This window comes from Pomacea canaliculata, linkage group LG5 (genome assembly GCF_003073045.1).
Source record: "Pomacea canaliculata isolate SZHN2017 linkage group LG5, ASM307304v1, whole genome shotgun sequence".
Taxonomy (NCBI): domain Eukaryota; kingdom Metazoa; phylum Mollusca; class Gastropoda; order Architaenioglossa; family Ampullariidae; genus Pomacea; species Pomacea canaliculata.
Genome location: NC_037594.1, coordinates 2205940 through 2225033, shown reverse-complemented (window position 1 = coordinate 2225033; position 19094 = coordinate 2205940). Strand labels below are relative to the sequence as shown.

At 40.1% G+C, this 19094-nt stretch overlaps 3 protein-coding genes across 9 annotated transcripts in view; 2 read left to right on the top strand and 1 right to left on the bottom strand.

The window, feature by feature from the left end:
- The window catches only part of LOC112564035, a 73511-nt gene extending 71868 nt beyond the window's left edge, over positions 1-1643 (top strand). The window contains exons 6-7 of one of the 4 annotated variants that reach the window (XR_003099147.1): positions 505-725; positions 1164-1643. Coding sequence is in view for 3 of the 4 variants with exons in the window: in XM_025238574.1 (XP_025094359.1) it covers positions 505-647 (143 nt within the window). In the remaining variant the exon portion in view is untranslated. Of the gene's footprint in view, positions 1-246 lie in introns of all 4 variants that reach the window. The other 3 variants (XM_025238584.1, XM_025238574.1, XM_025238583.1) reach the window with 3 other exon arrangements.
- Positions 1-6776, bottom strand: part of LOC112564038 (poly(ADP-ribose) glycohydrolase ARH3-like) — a 29241-nt gene extending 22465 nt beyond the window's left edge. The window contains exons 1-5 of the mRNA XM_025238603.1: positions 6530-6776; positions 5083-5245; positions 4670-4880; positions 3274-3500; positions 2562-2647 (exon numbers count right to left, since the gene is read on the bottom strand). Of these exons, the coding sequence (XP_025094388.1) occupies positions 2562-2647; positions 3274-3500; positions 4670-4880; positions 5083-5245; positions 6530-6659 (817 nt within the window). The 5' untranslated portion in view covers positions 6660-6776. The remainder of the gene's footprint in view (positions 1-2561; positions 2648-3273; positions 3501-4669; positions 4881-5082; positions 5246-6529) is intronic.
- Positions 6777-7166: 390 nt separating this feature from the next.
- Positions 7167-14523, top strand: LOC112564034. 4 transcript variants are annotated; one of them, XM_025238568.1, is made up of 7 exons: positions 7167-7321; positions 8265-9285; positions 10954-11241; positions 11859-12049; positions 12459-12582; positions 12733-12941; positions 13870-14523. In XM_025238568.1, exons 2-7 carry the CDS (start codon positions 8364-8366, stop codon positions 14323-14325), a joined length of 2190 nt encoding a protein of 729 aa, XP_025094353.1. In that variant the 5' UTR covers positions 7167-7321; positions 8265-8363; the 3' UTR covers positions 14326-14523. The 4 variants fall into 4 exon arrangements, with proteins under 4 accessions (XP_025094353.1, XP_025094356.1, XP_025094354.1 ...); XM_025238571.1 differs by having other exon boundaries at positions 7173-7283; XM_025238569.1 differs by having other exon boundaries at positions 7183-7515.
- The last annotated feature ends 4571 nt before the right edge of the window (positions 14524-19094 follow it).

The window sequence follows — 19094 nt, the reverse complement described above, 5'->3', positions numbered from 1 at the left end:
AAGAAGAACACTTAGAGCAAATTCATCTTGATGTTTATAGCAGATTTTTAACACCTGAGACTCTGAATCCAAACTTCTGTGCAAGATGATGTCTGCTGATGTTGGCATCCTTACACTGGATTTTGCGTTCTTTTCTGATGTCTTGAATGTGTTGCAGGAGATGCATAAATAAACTATAACTCACTGCCATCCCTTTGCCTCGTCTGTATCTTGACTTGTCAAGTTCCTTTCTGATTTCTTTTACAGACTTGTGTTTATCGCTGGACAGAAATGCATCAAAGACCGACATCAGAAACACAATGACCTCCTCCTTTTCTTCTCAAAGGGCCAAGAGATTCTACAAGCGACGCACTAATCCTTTTTGATTAGGAACTGGACTGGAGAGTCACTTCACCCTGCGAGCACCACAAGAGCAGTCCAAGATGATCTCAACTTTAATCTTGAAAACCAGCAACAAACATTTCACTGTGTGAAATGTGTTTTTTTTTCTTCATTTGCTTGCAGATTGCTGCCTTTCCATGGACGGAACAGTTTCAAAGTCAAAACTGAGGGCTGTGATGAACTCTAACATCGGAGCCACTCGTGCTATGTGCGCAAAAGTTATAACTAGACGTGGTCAGAACACCTGCTCTTGGCTCTTGACCTAACTAGCAAGTTTGTCTTGGAAGTTCAAGCATTACGGCCATACATTTCAACTACAGCTGAAAGCCAGCCATTGATTGCTGGTATGTCATGCAGACTCAGATTCTGCTAAAACAAAGAGAATCTTGTGTCTATAGCTAAAACTTCAGCATGCTGTGCATGCAGTTATCAACACAAAACCGCTTGCTCACACTTCATGCAGAATGTAGGCTTTTAGGCTTGATTTTGACATCTGGAACTGAACAAATGAAGATGGATGGAGTCTGAGACAGTGTGATATGAATGTCATTGGACTCATGCAAAATCAGCAATTTACCAGCACCACTTTGTCCAGGCCTATTCTGGACTTTGAGCTGAATCACCAACTTGCAATCTGTATGTGAGCACTCAGACTCTGGAAGCACAGTTCAGCTGAGACCAAGCACATTATCCGGTAACATCCTGCAGCCTTCAGAGCTACTTTAGACAGTCTCAGATGGCTTGAAGAGTTCTGAAAACACACATTTCTGTTTGTGTTCCAGAGTGCTGTCAAATGTGGGATACAGTAACAGCACTTTGTGACCTCAAGAGAGCCATGACAACTGCCTTATCATCAATGAGAGCCAAGAAAAGATTACAGACCAAATTCCACTAGAAGATATTCTCTCCACAATCTCACAGCATGAGGCTAAGATCAAGAGTACGGAAATATTTCTGTCCACTCGCAGAATAAGAATCTTCAAAAGCTAGTCTAACTTCGGTTTTGTAACTACTACTTCTGAAAGTAAAATGAAGTATGTACAGATTGTCAACTCCATCTTATGTATTATGTGTGTCCCTACATATCATTCATTATACTGTTTTTTAATTCCTGTTTAATGAGCATGTTTTGATTTCCATAAAAAAAATAATGGTATAACACCAACAAAATTAACTTATCCCCCCCTCCAAATAGATCAGAAAAGTAGTAGTAAAGAATGCAAAAAGTGTGCAGAATCTACAAATAAAGTTTGAAAAAAAAATTACAGAGTTTTCAATATCTTCTGAGACTGAATGGCTGACAAGCTTCTTTTATACTTAAAAAAATTTCAGTGTTTTATCTGTCACAAAGCTTGAGCATTCATAATATCAGAAATGCAGCTCAACACAGAAGAATATCATTGTGACATGTTTTTGCAGCAAACTGAAGCCTACATCCTTTCTATGCAGCACACACTGTCACTGCATCTACTTGGGATACCATTGCTGATCCTAAAAATAAAAGTGACCATTCTCAGGAGAGTCTGAGAAAGCAGCTGGAAAAGCCTTGCATATGATCCCAGCATCTACCACACAAACCATTCTGCCTATTGTAACCTAAGTTAAGCCTAAAAGGTGTCCTCTAAGCATAGTGAGTTTCTGCATTGAAAATCTTTTGTCTGTTCCACTTCTGCTCATGGCAAGTGTATGCCCACAATACTTGTCTCCCAAATGTTGCATGACAGCATATTTGATAATTCTCACGAGTCCCCTGGTATATGTGAGTATTTTCTGACACTAGAGCACACTGAAAACCGTGAAAAAGAATAAAAGCAATGCACAGCAACACAGAATCCCACTGTGCCAGATACCTAACAATCTTGCAGTCCCACCATTCAGTACTTCAAGAAGAAAAAACAGTAGGTATAACAACCTTTGAAAGTTTATTTTAATGTATTTTGTCTGTTCATTTTATGTTGCTTTGTTTTCTATAAATGTATCAAAAAAGAGAGAGAAAAGATAAACTTTTTAATGCATTCATTTTGCTGCTGAGTGAAAATTTTATCATTACTCAAAAGTCTTAATAGATTTACTACCAACAGACTGAACATACAGATATTTACATATACAACTTTACAAGACATAATGGACACACAATCCCCCTCCCTCTCCCCAGCTTTGTCAGTTGCACAGACACTTACCTAACTTCTCATCTACTTCATCAGTGCCAACATCTCTGCGAAGGAAATCTCTGATGATTTCGAGTTTCGTGGAGTATGGAAATTTCCTGTCATCAGAGAAGTGAATCTAAACTCTGTCATAATTGGAATCTTCTATATTAATAAAAGCACTTTATTTTAAATGCATGTACATTGAACAATCTTACAAACATGACATGTTCTGGCTTTTAAGCTCTGATAAAAGAAGAGAGAATCTCAACATGCACAACACAGCATGAGGCAGCTAATAGTAACTGATATGCTTTATTAAACTGTGAAGACATATGCACACATAAACATAGAGAATACCAGATCATTAAAAATGTGTCTGAAACAAAAAAGCAAGTATCTTTGGAGGTGCTGTTAGTGTGCATTATTTGCATGCCAACATGCAGAATGCTTTCATTTTTTAAAAATTGATTACGAGCAGTCAGATATGGAAATGTTTAAAACATATTATATATTTGCTAAGCTGAATAGTCTCAAGCTAAAAGTAACTTCAAAGAAGTCACACAATGATTGGTCTATTTTGGGAATAGAAAGGTACTTGCAATACCTAAAAGGTTTCAATGTGAAAAAATTATATAAAGCTATAATAACCATGAAGTGTTTTGACAGCAGTACTTTCCTCTGATTTATTATTGTTTTATTTTTAAAAAAAGTAAATACTATTGAGTGGAAAAAAACCCCAAACCTTTCTCCCTCAGTTTCTTTTTCATCTGCATTCTTTTCACAGCGTTGGAAGAATTCACTCTCTATAGGATTTAGGCTTTCATGCAAAGTATTTAAAAAGTGATCAGTATCAAGAGGCTTTGTGTTGTCCAGGGAAAGGGCCAGTTGAACACTGTGTGACTGCAAGATAGCACCAACCACTGCTTCAGGATGGGTATGTGTCAGCTGAGTGGCTCTCGTGGTTAAATCCTATATGGCACAAAGAAACGAAACATTTACATCGGCAGTCATACAAACAATTTCATTGTTAAGAGAAACTCGTGAGAAGGCACCGACTTTGCATGTATTTACTGCCAATTCAAGCAAATAAGTGATGAGTTTCTTGTATGATCAAACTCTACCTTTGAGTTCTTTGAAGAATTTAAGTCAATGGCATACAGGACGGGATCTGTAAATGCGCACTTGTTTATTTGAGGGACACAGATCAACATGCAGTCATACTTTCATGCATATGCAAATGCACACAACATGAATTTTGGTAAGTACTCTCATCACTTTTTGACTTTCTCCCCAGCTTCATTAAGACTGTGAAAATACACCTAAGCTTTTGTTCCATTATGCTAATTGCACATTAGTAATTTATACTGTATATAATTGTTAAATGATTGTTTATATTAAAGGGCATTGAGCTTGCTGCCAGCAGGAAAATATGCTATAAAGATATGCTATAAAATTACTATTATTATGTATTTCAATAATCTAAATCATTTCATATAATGCACAAAATAATGGAAGAGATTTTAAAAAAGCACAGATTACAATTTATAAAAGTCTGGTAATAAAGAGATTTGTGCAATTTAAAAGAACAATAAAAGCAAACAGACAATAAAAAATTAGAACTAAAACAGTTCAAAATATTTTTTTTTCATTTTGATAACAAGAATAATTTGTAACTATGATGTGGATATTTAAATATAATAGGACATTGTGATCAAATATACAACACAGCACCATTAATTTCAGTCTTGTCAGTTATAATCTGGTCTTCAAACACCACCCACCCCCACCCCAGATGTTAAAAAAATCTTACAAATTAAAACCTACAAAAGAAAATGGTATTTTAAATAAACTTCAGTGTGCTTTGTTTCGAGTCTATTTCATTGGTAAAATTGGTAATTATCTTTAAATGTTTCAAAATGTGCCAGAAATGTATGGAATGCTTCAGGCTGTGTCCTTCAATGATGTTCACCTCGTACAAAGCTTGCAGAAATTTTCATTACAATTATTTTTCTTTACTCATGAAATGCTTCCAGAATTATTGTGTGGTTAACCACATCCTATATGCTCTTTTCTATCTAATATTACAACAAAACGCTACAACACTACAAACCACATTCTTACGCATATAAGTTATGCACCTTCAGCACCGAAAAATCCTTATTAAGACAGAACAGACCAATTGGGGCAATTCTCATTGCACCTCCATTTCCATAAGACCCAGAACCATGAAACTGTTGTCTAGCTGGTTGAAAGATATCCTTAAGATTTGGATCTTTCAACGCTTTCAGGACGTTGATGACACTGCCACCATACCCTCGGTGTGGTTGCCGGTCATACTCTTCTGAAAACCTACAAACATTGTGACTGAATATTAATAAACATCAGTACAAACAATTGCTTTGATCTCCCCCCTTCCTTCCTGTTTGCCTCTCTATTTTTCCATTCATTATCCATGTGTCAGTCCAATTAAAAACAACCTACAATTGAAAGCCACATTTTATGTGATGCATGACGTACTACTGACATAAAGCATGGAATATTTTAATCTTACCGTCTTGCTAAATCTTTATCATCTAGTCCGTTATGATGGATTATCGAAGCAGCTATACAGCGAGCCATGGCAGTGTCATCAGTATAGGTCAACATTGGAACTTCAGATTTAAGTGGCTTTTTTCCCTCAAATTTATTATCAGATTTCTTCTTCTTTTTCCATGCTGAAAATAATAAGACAGCATGAGTATGTTAATAATGCAAAAAGCAAATATTAAATTATTCTGGAAAAAAAGAAAACGTCACTATTTGGACAACAGTGAGAGTTTAATAAAGATGGTGAAGACTGGAATTCTCCCCCCTTTCCCCAAATACACTCAACAGCAGATGTTATGGTTAGATGACCTGAAAGAGTGTTGCAGACAATATATAACTACACAATCTGTATTAGTAATACATATTATAAGCATTTACTTTAATTATCTGCGAGGACTTAAGCAAATCTTTTATTGAAAATAATTAAAGGCCAAACTACTCTAATATTTGCAAGTTTGGAAAAGAATGAATAAAAAGAATTTGTTTAAATCCAAAAAAACAACAAATCCAAAACAAAATAGTACAATACTTTGTTAGAGACATTATGATGGTTGACCTATACCTCTTTTACAACATAACTTCTAATACTGTTAATAGCAGCATTGTTGAAAAAATGTAATATATCTATGCAGTCTTGTGTTGCTGGGATTCATTTCAGATCCAAAGGTTAATGATTCAAAAAATACTTAGGTCATTAGTGGAAAACTTTCTCCATTAAGCAAATAGCTGTATGATTTATCAGTAGACAGAGGGCAGGGATGCAACACTTCACATTGTTCCACAGTTAATCACCACCCTTAAGACCAGTAGCCTTATTTTCATAACTAAAAATAAATTTTTAAAAATAAAAAATAAAATAAAAAAATATAAATAAAATAGGAGTACGAGTTAAGCGGTTGAGATAAGGTGAAAATGATAATTGCCATAATTTAAAGCCAGAAATACATAAATAGAAATACATTGACAGATTGCAATGGTGCTTTGTAGGTTAGTCATGTAAATTTTTTAGAATAGGTGTACACCAGGAACCAATTCTTAAGAGATTTGAACACCATTATTAAGAGGATTCTGCTTTCAATGCATATAAAGCAGAAATATCAATTGCATGGAAATAGGATATATTAAAATTGGCAGGGACATCAGAAATCAACGAAACTATGAACTGAGATTGAGATACTGCAAGGTATGACTGCGCGGGTGGCCCACGCGATGACAAGAACAGGTCATAATTAAGGAAAACAAAACTCAAAGAAGAGTTGGTACCTGCTGAACAAGTTTACGACCATTTCAGCATCACTAACATCAATGGGTTGAAATTAAATGGTTTGAAAAATAGAAATAACGAGCTAATTATAAATTAAGAGCCAATCTTTTCTACGATACAATGTAAACTTATGTAAAAGAGCCGAAACCTGATTCAATTTTCTCGACTTCACCAAGCACGCTAGCAAGTTCAACACACGACGATCCTTCAAAAAGAGCTCCGATGCAGTCGCCGACAACAGCTGCAACAAGACTCCCACTAATTCGTGAAAGAGACATCCGGATGGAGTGTTGATAGTTACAATTTAAATTATTTTCTGTTTCTCCCTGTGCCACGGAATGCTAGGGACAGTGACAGGGTAACTTTCGCTTTCTTCGCACACGACACTGCAGTAGTCTCCCTTGAACTTTTCCAGTTGCGTTTCTGTTAACGCGCAAAATGGTTAAGAAGGAGATATCTCGAAGTTAATCTCTTTCGTTCAGAAAAGAAATGCGTCTAACGAGTCTCTATACATTTTTTCCGAAAAAACTGAAGTTGGTTTCTTGAAACACTTGACGGATAATAACGTAATATACTTGTGGTAGTTATTACAGTACAATATATTCGGTCCATTTAAATTATCGTACATCGCACTGTTTTAGAGGAGAATGAAGAAATAAATATAGCAAAACAGTAACAGTCATAGTAATTCCAATGCTAAAGCGCTTTTATTTTCCTTCTCCATCGCCACCATCATCGTCAAATCAAACTAAGTGAAAAAGTCGCATGTCCATTAAAAAGAGGGGATCAGCTTGACTTAACACCGGCAACGTCACAGCGTGAGACATGGCGAGATGGACTGAGATCGTCGTCTGGTGCTCTTGAGATTATGATCCATTTTGCAAGTGTAAGACATCTGAAAGGTGCATATATGGAGAAACAATTACTAGAATGAGAGAAGGTATGGTATCCATAACCGTTTTCTGTCCGTCATTAACCTCCAAAAAAACGTCTGTGCTGCTGTCAGCAAATCTCGTACTGAGATGTCTCGTCGTTGAACAGCACCGCAGGCCTACGGTTCATGTAGGTCACGGCACGGGGTTGCAATGTCGCTAAGTACGAATCAAATGTGCAAGTCCAAATCAAAGTGTTATGGTGTGTGCTGATTTTATTATCATACTATTTTTTTTATTAGGAGACTGAGATTTCAATAAAAACTAACCTCATCTACCCTATCTCACTGGCGGTCCTTCAGTAAATTTGATCTCGTATTCAAAGTGCAACCCTTACAGTTACAATATAAATGACAAGATAAAATAGAGGGATTAAAAAAAAAATAAAGAGGTATCTGTAGTAAATTGTGGAACACATTTGCTATGTCTTTCTGGCAATCCTTTAGTGTTTGAAAAATGGAAGCGTTTGCAATTATAAACAAAACCAAACTTACAAAATAAATAGGTGATATCTCTTGAACAAGCAACTGAACTACATAGCTCTGTTTCACTGGCAGTTCAAGACAATATCTAAAAATTTGAGATGTTGACATTAGAAATACAAAATAAATATGTCAGAAATAAATAAAAATAAAGGAGGCTATAGTAGATAAACAAAACCTTATTCTAATGGCAGATTGTGATCCACGAGTTTCAGGTGATCCTTACCTGGTCTTAAAAGTCTCGTCTTTAATTCTTTCACCGCTGCTCTATGGTTTTATTCATCGTCTAATTTGACGTAGGTGTTTATTTAAATATTTGGTTCAAACAGGTATACGATCTACTTTTTTTTTTTTTTTTTTAAACAGCGGGGAAAGAAAATAACAAGGGTGAAATTTCTATTTAAAAAGCCGGCGATAAAAATCAGCACATCCCAAGAGAAAATTTGATTTTTTATTAATCTGTACACAGATGTGTGAAAATCTAAACCCAGCTGGCGGACGCAAGTAATTGTACTAGACGAGTCAGAACTTCCAGTCGTGTGAAAGTGGCCGGGCGTTAGACATAGACATGGAAACCAGTCGTCACTCTGTGCACTTCTTTCGGGCCGTGCTGGAGGGCGTGCAGCGCGCGTGCCGCGAACACATCGCGTATCGCGATCACATCGAGGTCAGCGGCTACCTGGCCGTTGAGATTGACGACATGCGGAAGGAGCGCTACATCATCAGCGAGCTCATGCACGCCGCCGGTAGCATCATGAGTGAAAGCTACTGCACCAAAGTCTTCAACACTAAGCCAGCTGTACCCGCCATGCACCAGACGCCAGGCATACCGCCCTCCGAGTCGCAGCATCCGCAGTCGGCTTCATCTTCATCTTCCTCGGTCGATCATGGTGTGAGAATGAAGTTCGAGCTGCAGGAGGTGAGCGATAACGAAGTAGAATTCAAACTCGAATCCTGTGATCTCACTCGAGAAATCCTAGCTGACCCAGAGCCAAGGGAAAATCGAAGCACAGGGGGAACGCTGAAAGAACTTGCTGCTTCTAGTGCCGTAACCTCTTCTTCCGCTTGCCCAAGCGACAAACATTTCCCCACCAAATCCACCACTAGCTTTACTGGTAGAGCCGCAGAGCTGGATCACCTGCAGGCACTGCACGATTCCATTGTCAAAGACGCTGGTAGGAGCAAACAGTTATGCGGCTATTCGGCCAGACAGAAGGATCCTGTGGGGAATCAGCTGACCAAAGCACCACCATATTCCGGCGCGGTGGCAGCCCATTCCACTGGATCTGATCAGGTCTTCAGGTCCGGCTCACTCGACCACGCAGAGGACGACGTGGTGCAACTCGAGCCTGATGTCATGAAGGGAGTGCGAAGTCTACAGGAGGTTGTTCCGGTGGGGCAGCCTTGGTCTGTAACCAAGGGTCGACCAGAGGGCAGCCTAGGAAAACGCGTGGTGGACATGGAACTCCAGCCTGGTCCTTCTAAACGAGGTGAACTTGGTTTACAGTTACATTGTCTGTGCAGGTAGGGTAAGCCTTTTCCCCGGAGCAAACTGGGAAATCGAGAGTAAACGTCTTGTCATAATAGTTACAGGGTGGCCAAACCCCATTACTATGGAGACAAGACACATCTCAGACAACGCTTTATAACCAGAGAAGATACTTGCCCTTGATTTCCCTATTTTGCCTCGGGGTAAAGACTAACCCTCCTTTCCCAACTACGGCCCCAGGAAAGAAAGATAGAGGACGTTGTGTGTAGCTTCGACACCTACTCCTCCATGACTGCTTATATGAGTCAGGAAAGATTTTTGTACTTTAAATTTTTTTTCTTAATCCTTTAGCTTCAAACTTTTGCAATCATAAGGTGATATGCTATCGGAATCAGGACAAACATTTTCACTACTCCAAGGAATAGGCTGCGAAAACTTCAGCAAATTGGTGTGACAGTCTCGTCTTGATCCGGTCCCGATGACTTTTGTTGTTGTTGTTGTTGTTGTTGTTGTTGTGTTGTTGTTGTTGTTGTTGAATTTGCAGAAGCCTCAGAGAAATGAGATTTTCGTAAATGTAAAGATTTTCAGGTAAAACATAGCATAAAGCCTAGCTGAAGTGGAAAAACAAAATATCTCCCTTCCCTAAGTAGTTGGTTCACATTGCTCGAAAAAATGCGAAAACTTCGCGAAATTTCGTGTGATTCAAGGCGTTGAGTTTTCTCTCTATGTTACACAGCGAAATCTTTAATAAAGTGTAGCCTTGTAAACGCGCGTAAACATGGTTTTCCATGGTAAACTTTGAAAGGCATACACTTGCGGCTCACCACCTCAAAGTTGACAGCACTGTTTACACTGCAATCTTTTGCTAGGCCATACTTTTCGTTTTTCGAGATTAACGTTAAGTGCATTGAAGTATACATTTATTTAGGTTTGTGTTATTCACATTTATCTGTTAACTACATGATGATACGCCATCACACATTCAAATATACATTCGATTTTTTTTTCTCCTTTGCAGAACTGTTATACCATGCATGCACTCATTTAATTCATTATATAATTCATTTGTGTAATTTATGCACACAAGACACCAATATATAGTGTAAACTACATTTAAGAAAAAGTCTTGCGGGTTCTGCAACATAATCTCGGGTAAAATAATGTAAGTTAATGATGTTTGCATATGAGAATATAGGAATGAGAGACCTGGTATGGAAATTTAAGCGAGGTTTTTGACCGTAATTGACAGTTTAGAGAGCCAGCAAGAGATTGAGACCATAAAATCCAAAAAATTCCAACAGCATTTTAATCATCTGCTGACACAGAAAGAGGTCAACAACACTGATGTCAGGATCGCACCTGTATACGTGTACGTTGTGAAGGCTACAGCCAATAGGGGCAGAGCTGGGACCATAATTATATTAATTAGGTGTAGCCGGGGACAGATGTTACATCACGATTTTGATCTCTTTCTGTGTAGTGTGAGGTTTTTAAGTGTGTATCTCGGGAACTGAATGGGGGCCCTCAACCGAAGTTCGAGAAATATTCAGTATTTAGCAAATAAAAAAAGAAAAAAGAGCACACCACGACTTTTATAGTCAACAAGTAGCCTGACTTCATCCTTATGCACACACTGTGTAGAAAATGGCGGAGACGTTGTTCTTTACAGGCAGAAGCAGCGACAGAGGGGGTCGAGCAATCGTCTCCCCGTCGTCAGCAGCAGACGACAACGGAGTGGGTCCGTCGTCTGGCGCAGGGGACAACACGGAGACCAGCTTCATTTCCGATGGCTTTAACGAAGACGACAGCAACGACTGCATCATCGTCCCCGAGTGGCCAGAAGAACGGCAGCAGCAACATGGCAATAGACTTCAACAGAGTAGCCTTGCACAGGCAGGAGTCGCTCAGAACTATGCTTCGCTCGTTCGACTGAGCAATAACGCTCTGGTGAACTTCGGTGAGTCAGCGGTTGGAGGCAGGTGACTGAAAGTGCTTGTAATTTAGGGGTATTCCAGTGGAAAAGTTATCGGACAATCGCCATTCTTTGTTTGTTTCTTATAAAATACTTCAATAGTTAGGAGTGTTTAAGGATTTTTTTGTGTGCTTTCTATGTTTTAATGCCACAGAGGACGTATATGCTTAGTGAGATTTCTTCTATATTTTCTTACCATCTCTTTCTTCTTCCATCCACCCTTCTTTCCCTTCAGAAACTATAAATTTCCAAATTTGTACTGGACTTTTTACTAGCATATGGCTTTTTGTTTTTCATCTGCTGGTTTTAACTTTCTTCGTCCACTCTTCGTTAACTAACGTCACGGCATATTTATTCGTTTGCACAATTCCTCACATCGTCGCTAGTCACGTGGTTTCTCTCTGCTTGATGATCACGTGGATACCATCAGTCTCCTGACCATTTGATCTACGTTCTTCATTATTGATTGATTGATGTTCTGCTAAATGCGTGTACGATCCAACAACGAGATCTCAGCTGCAGAAAATGTCGAGTCTTTGGTGTGTATTAGGTATGTTTTTGTTTTCTTACCCTGTTTTCAAGTTCCTCTTTCTGCATTACAGACCCTCTAGCTTTAGGAACCCGGTCAGCGGTGACCCTGGGCCAGACACTAGCCTCCAAGCACACGCTCCGAAAGACACGAGGTCACATGCAGCAGTTCCAGCGCTTCCTCAGTCAACATGGCGACGCGCGACCCATGGCAACGATCCCTCCCAGTGAGCTCGACCCCTTTCTGGGCGCCTTCTTTTCTCAGGTGGGATAAACACACGTCGAGGCAGAAAGGAAAGAAAAAGAAAACTGTACGACTGATCACTAACCTTGTTTGTAAGCGGATACTCAAACAGGAATCTGTTTACAAGAAATTAAATGATTTTTTTTTTTGCAAAGCGGCAATACTAGCAACTGAGTAAGGGAGGGGAGAAGAAATGTTTTATTACTATGTTTATCATCACACTCTATATGACCAGAATGATCTCGCCAAATGCAAGTAGTTAAGCTAGCATAATGATAAAGTGATTTTGTTTTACATTTGAGTATAGTCGGTTGGTGAAACAACACGGGCTACCCGAGTGTGCAGCACCCAATAGACATAGAATAATTAATGATGCACAAAAAGTCCCGTAAGATGAGGGATAATGCACGAAGGTCATCGTCATGTGCAGTTGCGGAAGGATGACGGAGAGGAATACGACCCCGGGTATGTACGGAACATCCAGTCGAGCCTAGAGCGCTACCTGCGGTTCAAAGGTTATGCCTGGTCCATAGTGCGCGACCCGGAATTCGCAGGTGGGTCAAAGTATTAAGAAGAAATAGACTGGGTTGATTGCTAAAATGATTGTAAAAATTGATCAGGGGTACTCTAAGTATTATAAGTAAACTTAAGTATTTTTTTCTTCTGCTCCTGATAAAGATAATAATAATGGATCTCTTGGACAGGATCGCGTGCAGAGCTTAAATTCAAGCAGGAGCGCCTGTTCTCGCAGGGCAGGCCGGAAGGGACCAGCGCCATGACAGCCAGGGACATTGATGTCTTCTTTGAGCGAGGCCAGCTGGGCACGAGCAGCCCGGAGAGCATCCTCAACAGCATGTGGTTCATGGTCAACCTCTACTTCGGACCCAAAGGAGTCCGCGAGCACGCCAACATGGTGCGTATGTGTGCGTGTGTGTGCGCGCGCTTTTTGGTGCGCCAAGAGGTAGATTCACCCCATAAACACTACAACGTTTGACCAATCAAAAGCTATGCACAACTACTCCTAAGTTTGATTACCCAAGACTCCAAGACGACACCATTTGTCGTAGTTGTGAAGCGAGAGTCGTTTACCCAGGGCAACATGGGGAGCTCAAGGAAAAGTGTCTTGTTTTGATAGTCACAATTTGATGCCTAGACTCAGCGGACAATGCTTCATTTTTCTTTACCCCAAGGCATCTTTCCCATCTATTTATGCCCTATTCCCAACAGTAATATGAGGCGTTTTGTGCATTATTTTATTTGTCGTTTTGCAGTTTTCAGGAAACGTATTGTCTCCTTTGCAAGGGTAGTAGCGCTGTATGGGGTGAATTCTCCTTTTGGCGCCCCATAATTGCTGGGGTCGTTCCTAACTGCCCTGATTATGCTCCATTTTCTTGTTTTTTAAAATAGATAAGCACAAATTTTTCTATGGTTTAGTTTTATGTTTTTTTTTATTTTGTCCATTTATTACTTGTTGATCTTTCGTTTCTTATTCTATACAATACTTCTCTGCGAGTCTTTCTGTAAACATATTAGTGAACACCAGGCATATTCGCAGAAAAAAAATTGCCACAGAGTAGTCAACTAAGGACGATACGGAATATGCCACTTCTTAACCATCCACAACGTCTTCGAAGCTTACTTGACCTATAACAACTTTCAGTTCATTCTTTTGTCTTTAGTTATGGGTTTCTGCGCATCGCTTTCTTTGATTTTTTTCTACAGTTAATATAATTCTTGGTTCCTTCGCCTGACGACCTGTTCTTTTGCTTATCTTTTGGCACAACTGTCGTTCTTCCCTCCTGTACATTCCAGTCAGACCTTGCACTTCCCATTTTTTTCAGGTGTGGGGCGACATAGTTCTGGATCGAGACGAGAGTGGCACGGAATTCCTGCGCTACACTGCTCTCTCAGGAAGCTCTGACCTTTCCCGAACACGCATCCGGGTCGTGGCCAATCCAGCCAATCACAATCGCTGCTACGTGCACATCTACAAACGCTATCGTGATCTCCGACCTCCGAACACCTTTCACCCGTCTTCGCCATTTTACTTGGGACTGAACCAGTTCGTGGAGGACGCTGCAGGCGCAGGGGTGTACCACTTCCGGGCCACGTCCTTGAGCACCTATCGGCTGGTCGGCATCATACGTCGCATGAGTATCGCCTGCAACATGGCGGACCGGAAGCTGAGCAATGTTAGCTTCAACAGCTTTGTCATGCAGCTTCATGACAAGGGCCTCCTACCAATGGCTACGACTGAGCCATCAGGAGTTCCTACCCCTGCAGACGGCCAAATATAGAATAAAAATGAATCAAAACAGGAACATTACTCCTAACTGTGTGTTAAATGTCTGTGTGAGTATGTATGCCTGCCCTTGTGAGCGAAGAAAAATTTGTCCTGGGTCTCCTCGACAGACCATAAAGTCTGATTTGATTTGATTTCAAAATTTACCTTGTGTGCTTGAATGTTTATTAAGATAACGAATGAACTAATAAAAGTACTGTTTTATCATTCATTTATCCAGTCACAGTTTGCGTGAACATAAATAAGATCCGTTATACTTTGCATGCGGACTTCATTACCTGACATTCCAAAGTGTGTGAAATGGCGGACGATAATATGTAAATCTAAGAAATGACTTGATAATATCAGTCATGGATAAGAGACATCTTCTGGTCAAGGAAGAATTCATAGGAACACATAAGGAATAAAAGGTAAATATTTAGTAATAAAGACACCTTTCACAAAGTTGAGTAACGGCAAAACGGATCTTGACAGTTATTTCTATAACTCAAATGTTAAATTTTATTGACTTTATTTTGCGGTAGTATGTAATCTCCACAGCATCTCCAAACAAAGGGATACCACCCTTTCAGACGTTTATTGATCCAGTTCTGTCTTCTCTCCCCTGTTCTGTGAATGGCGGTATCCTTCACAGATAATGGTCGTTGTCATTTCATTCTGAGGGTGTTGGGATGCGCACAGATGTCTCTGTGTGATCAAGAACAGCGTCTGCTGTTCCATAGCACTATCTTTCTAGTTTATTATTTTGTTATGTTGTTTTTGTTCAAGTATTCCACTTGGCTAACAACATATATTGGCTTTCTTAATGGCTGGATTTTCCAGTGAATGAGGAATTAATGTGAGTGAGAGAGAAATTAGAGAACAAGACCCACCTACTTATTGGCAATACATTTTATCATTGATAAAAATGCTTGACTACTCAACATACATCAGTCTGAGTGAGACATTGCATTGAACGGAAATCAGGAAAATCACCATCAGATCAGCAACGCGATCAAAATTTATTTTGCACAAAATATGTCTATAAGCTCATGACTGCCGGCACGAATAGAAATAATCATACAGTTGACTAATGCACTCAAAGTACAATGATTATACCACAAGGCCGACAGACAGAAGCTTTCATTATACAGACGGGAAATGTTATCACATTGAGGTGAGGGTTTGTTAAGGTGAACAGGTACTAAACTTCCTTCAATCGGTGATTATGGAAGTCTGGTCTAGAGGATGGGTGGGTGCCAAGAGAGTGGGGGATTCCAAGAAGTTTACTAGAGTGATGCTAATAGGAAGAACTAGATGTCCAGATTGAGAACTAGTTGTACTTTTAAAGATGCACGAAGCAGGAGCAGAATGAGCGATCTGCAGCAATCTGTGGATGTAGGAAGTCGGAGCAGAGTACTTCAGAAGACAACCTAATGCTGCTGCTGATGATAGAGTTGGGGAAGAAGGCAGTGTGCGACTTACAGCCGCCTGCTGCACTCTTATACTCTGAAGTGACTCTGTGTTAACAACAGTCGGCCACGAGACAGCTGCTTTCAAATCGTCTGCTTACATGATGCATTTCGGATGTCATCTCAGACGCCAGCCACTCTGCAGACGATGAAAGAGCAGAAAGTTTAACATTTCATATATATTTTTTTAAATCTTTGGGTCAGACTATTCGCAGAAGTCTGTCGCTGACTACCTCGACAGGATATATGTAAATTTGTGTGAAGGTTGGTGGTTAGGGTTATGAGGTCTGGAGGCTTGATATGTCTGATGTCAGTCAACGTACATTTGTCACGGAGAATGAGTCGCGGGAATAAGAATGATAGAGAGGGTGGCCCACATTCTCACCCTCTAAAAGGAACCAGTTTCCTTAAGCAGCAGCGAGTTGATATATCAGAGGTCTTGTAGGGTTTAGTAGGTTTTTGTGTAAAGACTGGGTAAACCGCGGATCAGGATAGTAACACCACGGTGTGTGGGTAAGCTTTCAGGGACTTTATTTCTGGTTATTTCAGATTGATGGTGCTGTTGTGTCACTGGATCCTAGAGCTAACACATCAATATATGACATATGGGTAAGACACACTGGCGAAGTTATTGTTGTTGTTTCGAATGCATGAGATTCCAGTCTACATTCAGAACTGAAGTTTAATTCATTTTGGTAGGTTTTTTTTTTTTTTTTTTTTTTTTTAGTCACCTTGGGGAGGAGGATGTAAAGAATAAACCTTGGTTCTTCTCTGACTTACATGTCTTCTTTTCTGTTTTTCTTGCTTCTTATTCAGATCTATTTTACCCAGTAAACACCACCAGAACTGAACGACCATGACGACCACTGCCTTCATCGCCACCATCGTCAGTATAACCACCATTTCTTTTTACCACACTGAACCTGCGAATTTCACTAGTTAATATATCATAAACATGGGTCCATATCTAGTATCTTTTGTAGAGTTGGCTTTATCATAGCTGTCGGCAGACAGGCAAGTCTGGTTTAAAAAGCGGAACATACAGTAATTAACGTTTTCACACCGAGATTGGCAGGGGGAGACAAACAAATGACGGAAGCAGCTGCACAAGGCAGGGGGGCGAGGGAAAAGTCTGGCACAGTCGTTGCAGGGTTACATCCATGAAAATTTCCCAACCTAAACACTACTAGCCTCTTCAGAATATAGCCACGACACCGGAAGCGGTCGGCTGCAGCAGCGACAGGAACAACAGCGCCGCCATTAGACATCCTCCCCACCCAACCACGAAACGGAGTAGTCTCCCCTCTGCAAGATGAAGGAGGTAGAAAGGGGAGTGAATAATGCCACGTAATTGTGTCTGCCGACCAAAAGAGGACTCTGGGGCGTGTCGAGGGTTTCAAGGTTTGAAGGCTTGACAACTGCCATTTATTTGTTCGCGCAGAAAATCTCGCCAGTGAGGAGAGTAGGCTTGCAGAACCTGCACCCTGACTGGACAGAACGCATGGCCATTATGCCTTTACATTCTTTGTGCCTTCTTCACTCTTTTGTCGTTTAGACATTTCGCTGGCGTCGTCCTTCCGAGTGAACTCCGACGATGATCTACTTAGATGCGATTAGATAACTACAGTATACTGCTGCTTAGCTCCAACTGCCAAAACGAAGCTAAGCTCGCAATACATGTATTTCGTTCATTCGTCTCGTAGACCTGTAAAAGTTGACCTATGCAATCTAACTTACGCAGGTTGTCAGAAGAAAGGAGGAGGGAGACATGTATGGATGGACTCACCGGCTGAAAACGGTCACCACAAACACCTTTCTTGAATGGGGATGAAAGTTAATTCTGCATGGTGTTATCAGTCCATTCCTTCTGTTTGCCAGTCAGTTCATCCTCTATCTCACTCATCATGGGCTTGCTTCGAGGGTACCCTAAAGGAAGAGTGTTGTGCAGGGTCAGACACTACACATAAACAAGAAATGCAATAAAAAGGTTTCAACATAACACCAGCAGACACCATCTTTGTAGTCTCGTTCTCTGAACCCGCTAATCGAATATGTTAATGGTTGTTCATCTAAGAACGACGAATCCCTACTGGTACGTAGTAGGAGATGATCAAACATCAACAGGAAGCTGTTCAGCTCGATATCTGTTACAAAGATGGCGTCTCATTATTGCCCAGGTTACAAACATTCTCCCTAAATTCGGTAAGCAAACACTATACGGTATGAAACTGTGAATATAATAATATAATACATTTTAAGATATTCATATAATAACGATTTCTATTTTATTTCAGTTCTAGACTGATTAGGTGTGCAGATAAAGATATGACAAAAAGGTTACGGATTTTTATGCACAAAATAATCCTCCCTAGCAAAACACTAATGATCATGCGCTGAGCAAGAAGAAAAAAGCATTTAATTCAACTATTCTCTCCCTTCAAGAAAGAGAAATCTGAAAACACCCAGCCACCCAGGCGTTGTGCTTGCGTTGCTCGGCGAATGTGTCTCAAACAAGCTTCGTTTTTCACCCGTAATGAAAACAGCAAATGTTTGCGCCTAAGCCAGACTTAAAAAAGGTCTTAAGCACGCAAAAGGCGGGGCGAACAAAGCGGTACAAGAACTGAAAATTTGTTCATCACAAACTGATTATTTTTAAATAAGTGCGGGAACCCATTTTTTGCGTCTAGAGACCAGTAAGATAAATTAGACCTGCTCTTCAACTAAGCAGAGTGATGAATTGAGAAAAGACAGAGCGAAAAAAGACAGAAAAAAGACTGAAATAAATAAATACAGAAAGAAAACTACAAAAGAAAAACAACAGAAAGAGAGAAGAAAAAGTTTTTCAGAGGACTGGAAACAGTTTTTGACCCCTACCAGCGTATGGAGACATTCAAAGTGCAGTCCATGATTTATGTAATGTCAGTGGCACACAGCACTTTGCTTATAACAACACCGTGGGGACCATCAGTATGTAATGTATGTAATGTGTTTATAGCCAAAGGATGCTTGTAAGCGGGTCTTGATCTCCCACATGGAAGGTTATGTATCAGCGCCCGATGGAATGTTCTGTCACGTGGAATAGAAAGTAAAACAGACGATAACAGTCTGAACTGTGTCAGCCACACGATGTATCTAACCTCTCTCTCCCCCACACCAGACTTCCCAGGGGCGTTCACACTCTCTCACATTGTTGTTGAGCTGTCCTCCCTTGACTACATTAAATCACTTTGAAAAAAACTGTTAAAAATATAGTGTTCTGAGTATTTGTATCGTGAAATATAACAAGTTCGATAAATATTGCAAGTCCCTATCC

What these genes read in the sequence shown, in the direction of transcription:
- LOC112564034 (XM_025238568.1), top strand. Translation starts at nt 8,364, where the DNA reads ATGGAAACCAGTCGTCACTCTGTGCACTTCTTTCGGGCCGTGCTGGAG. An exon ending in TAACGCTCTGGTGAACTTCG is followed by an intron (nt 11,242 to 11,858) that starts GTGAGTCAGCGG and finishes TCTGCATTACAG; the next exon opens with ACCCTCTAGCTTTAGGAACC. An exon ending in TGGGCGCCTTCTTTTCTCAG is followed by an intron (nt 12,050 to 12,458) that starts GTGGGATAAACA and finishes CGTCATGTGCAG; the next exon opens with TTGCGGAAGGATGACGGAGA.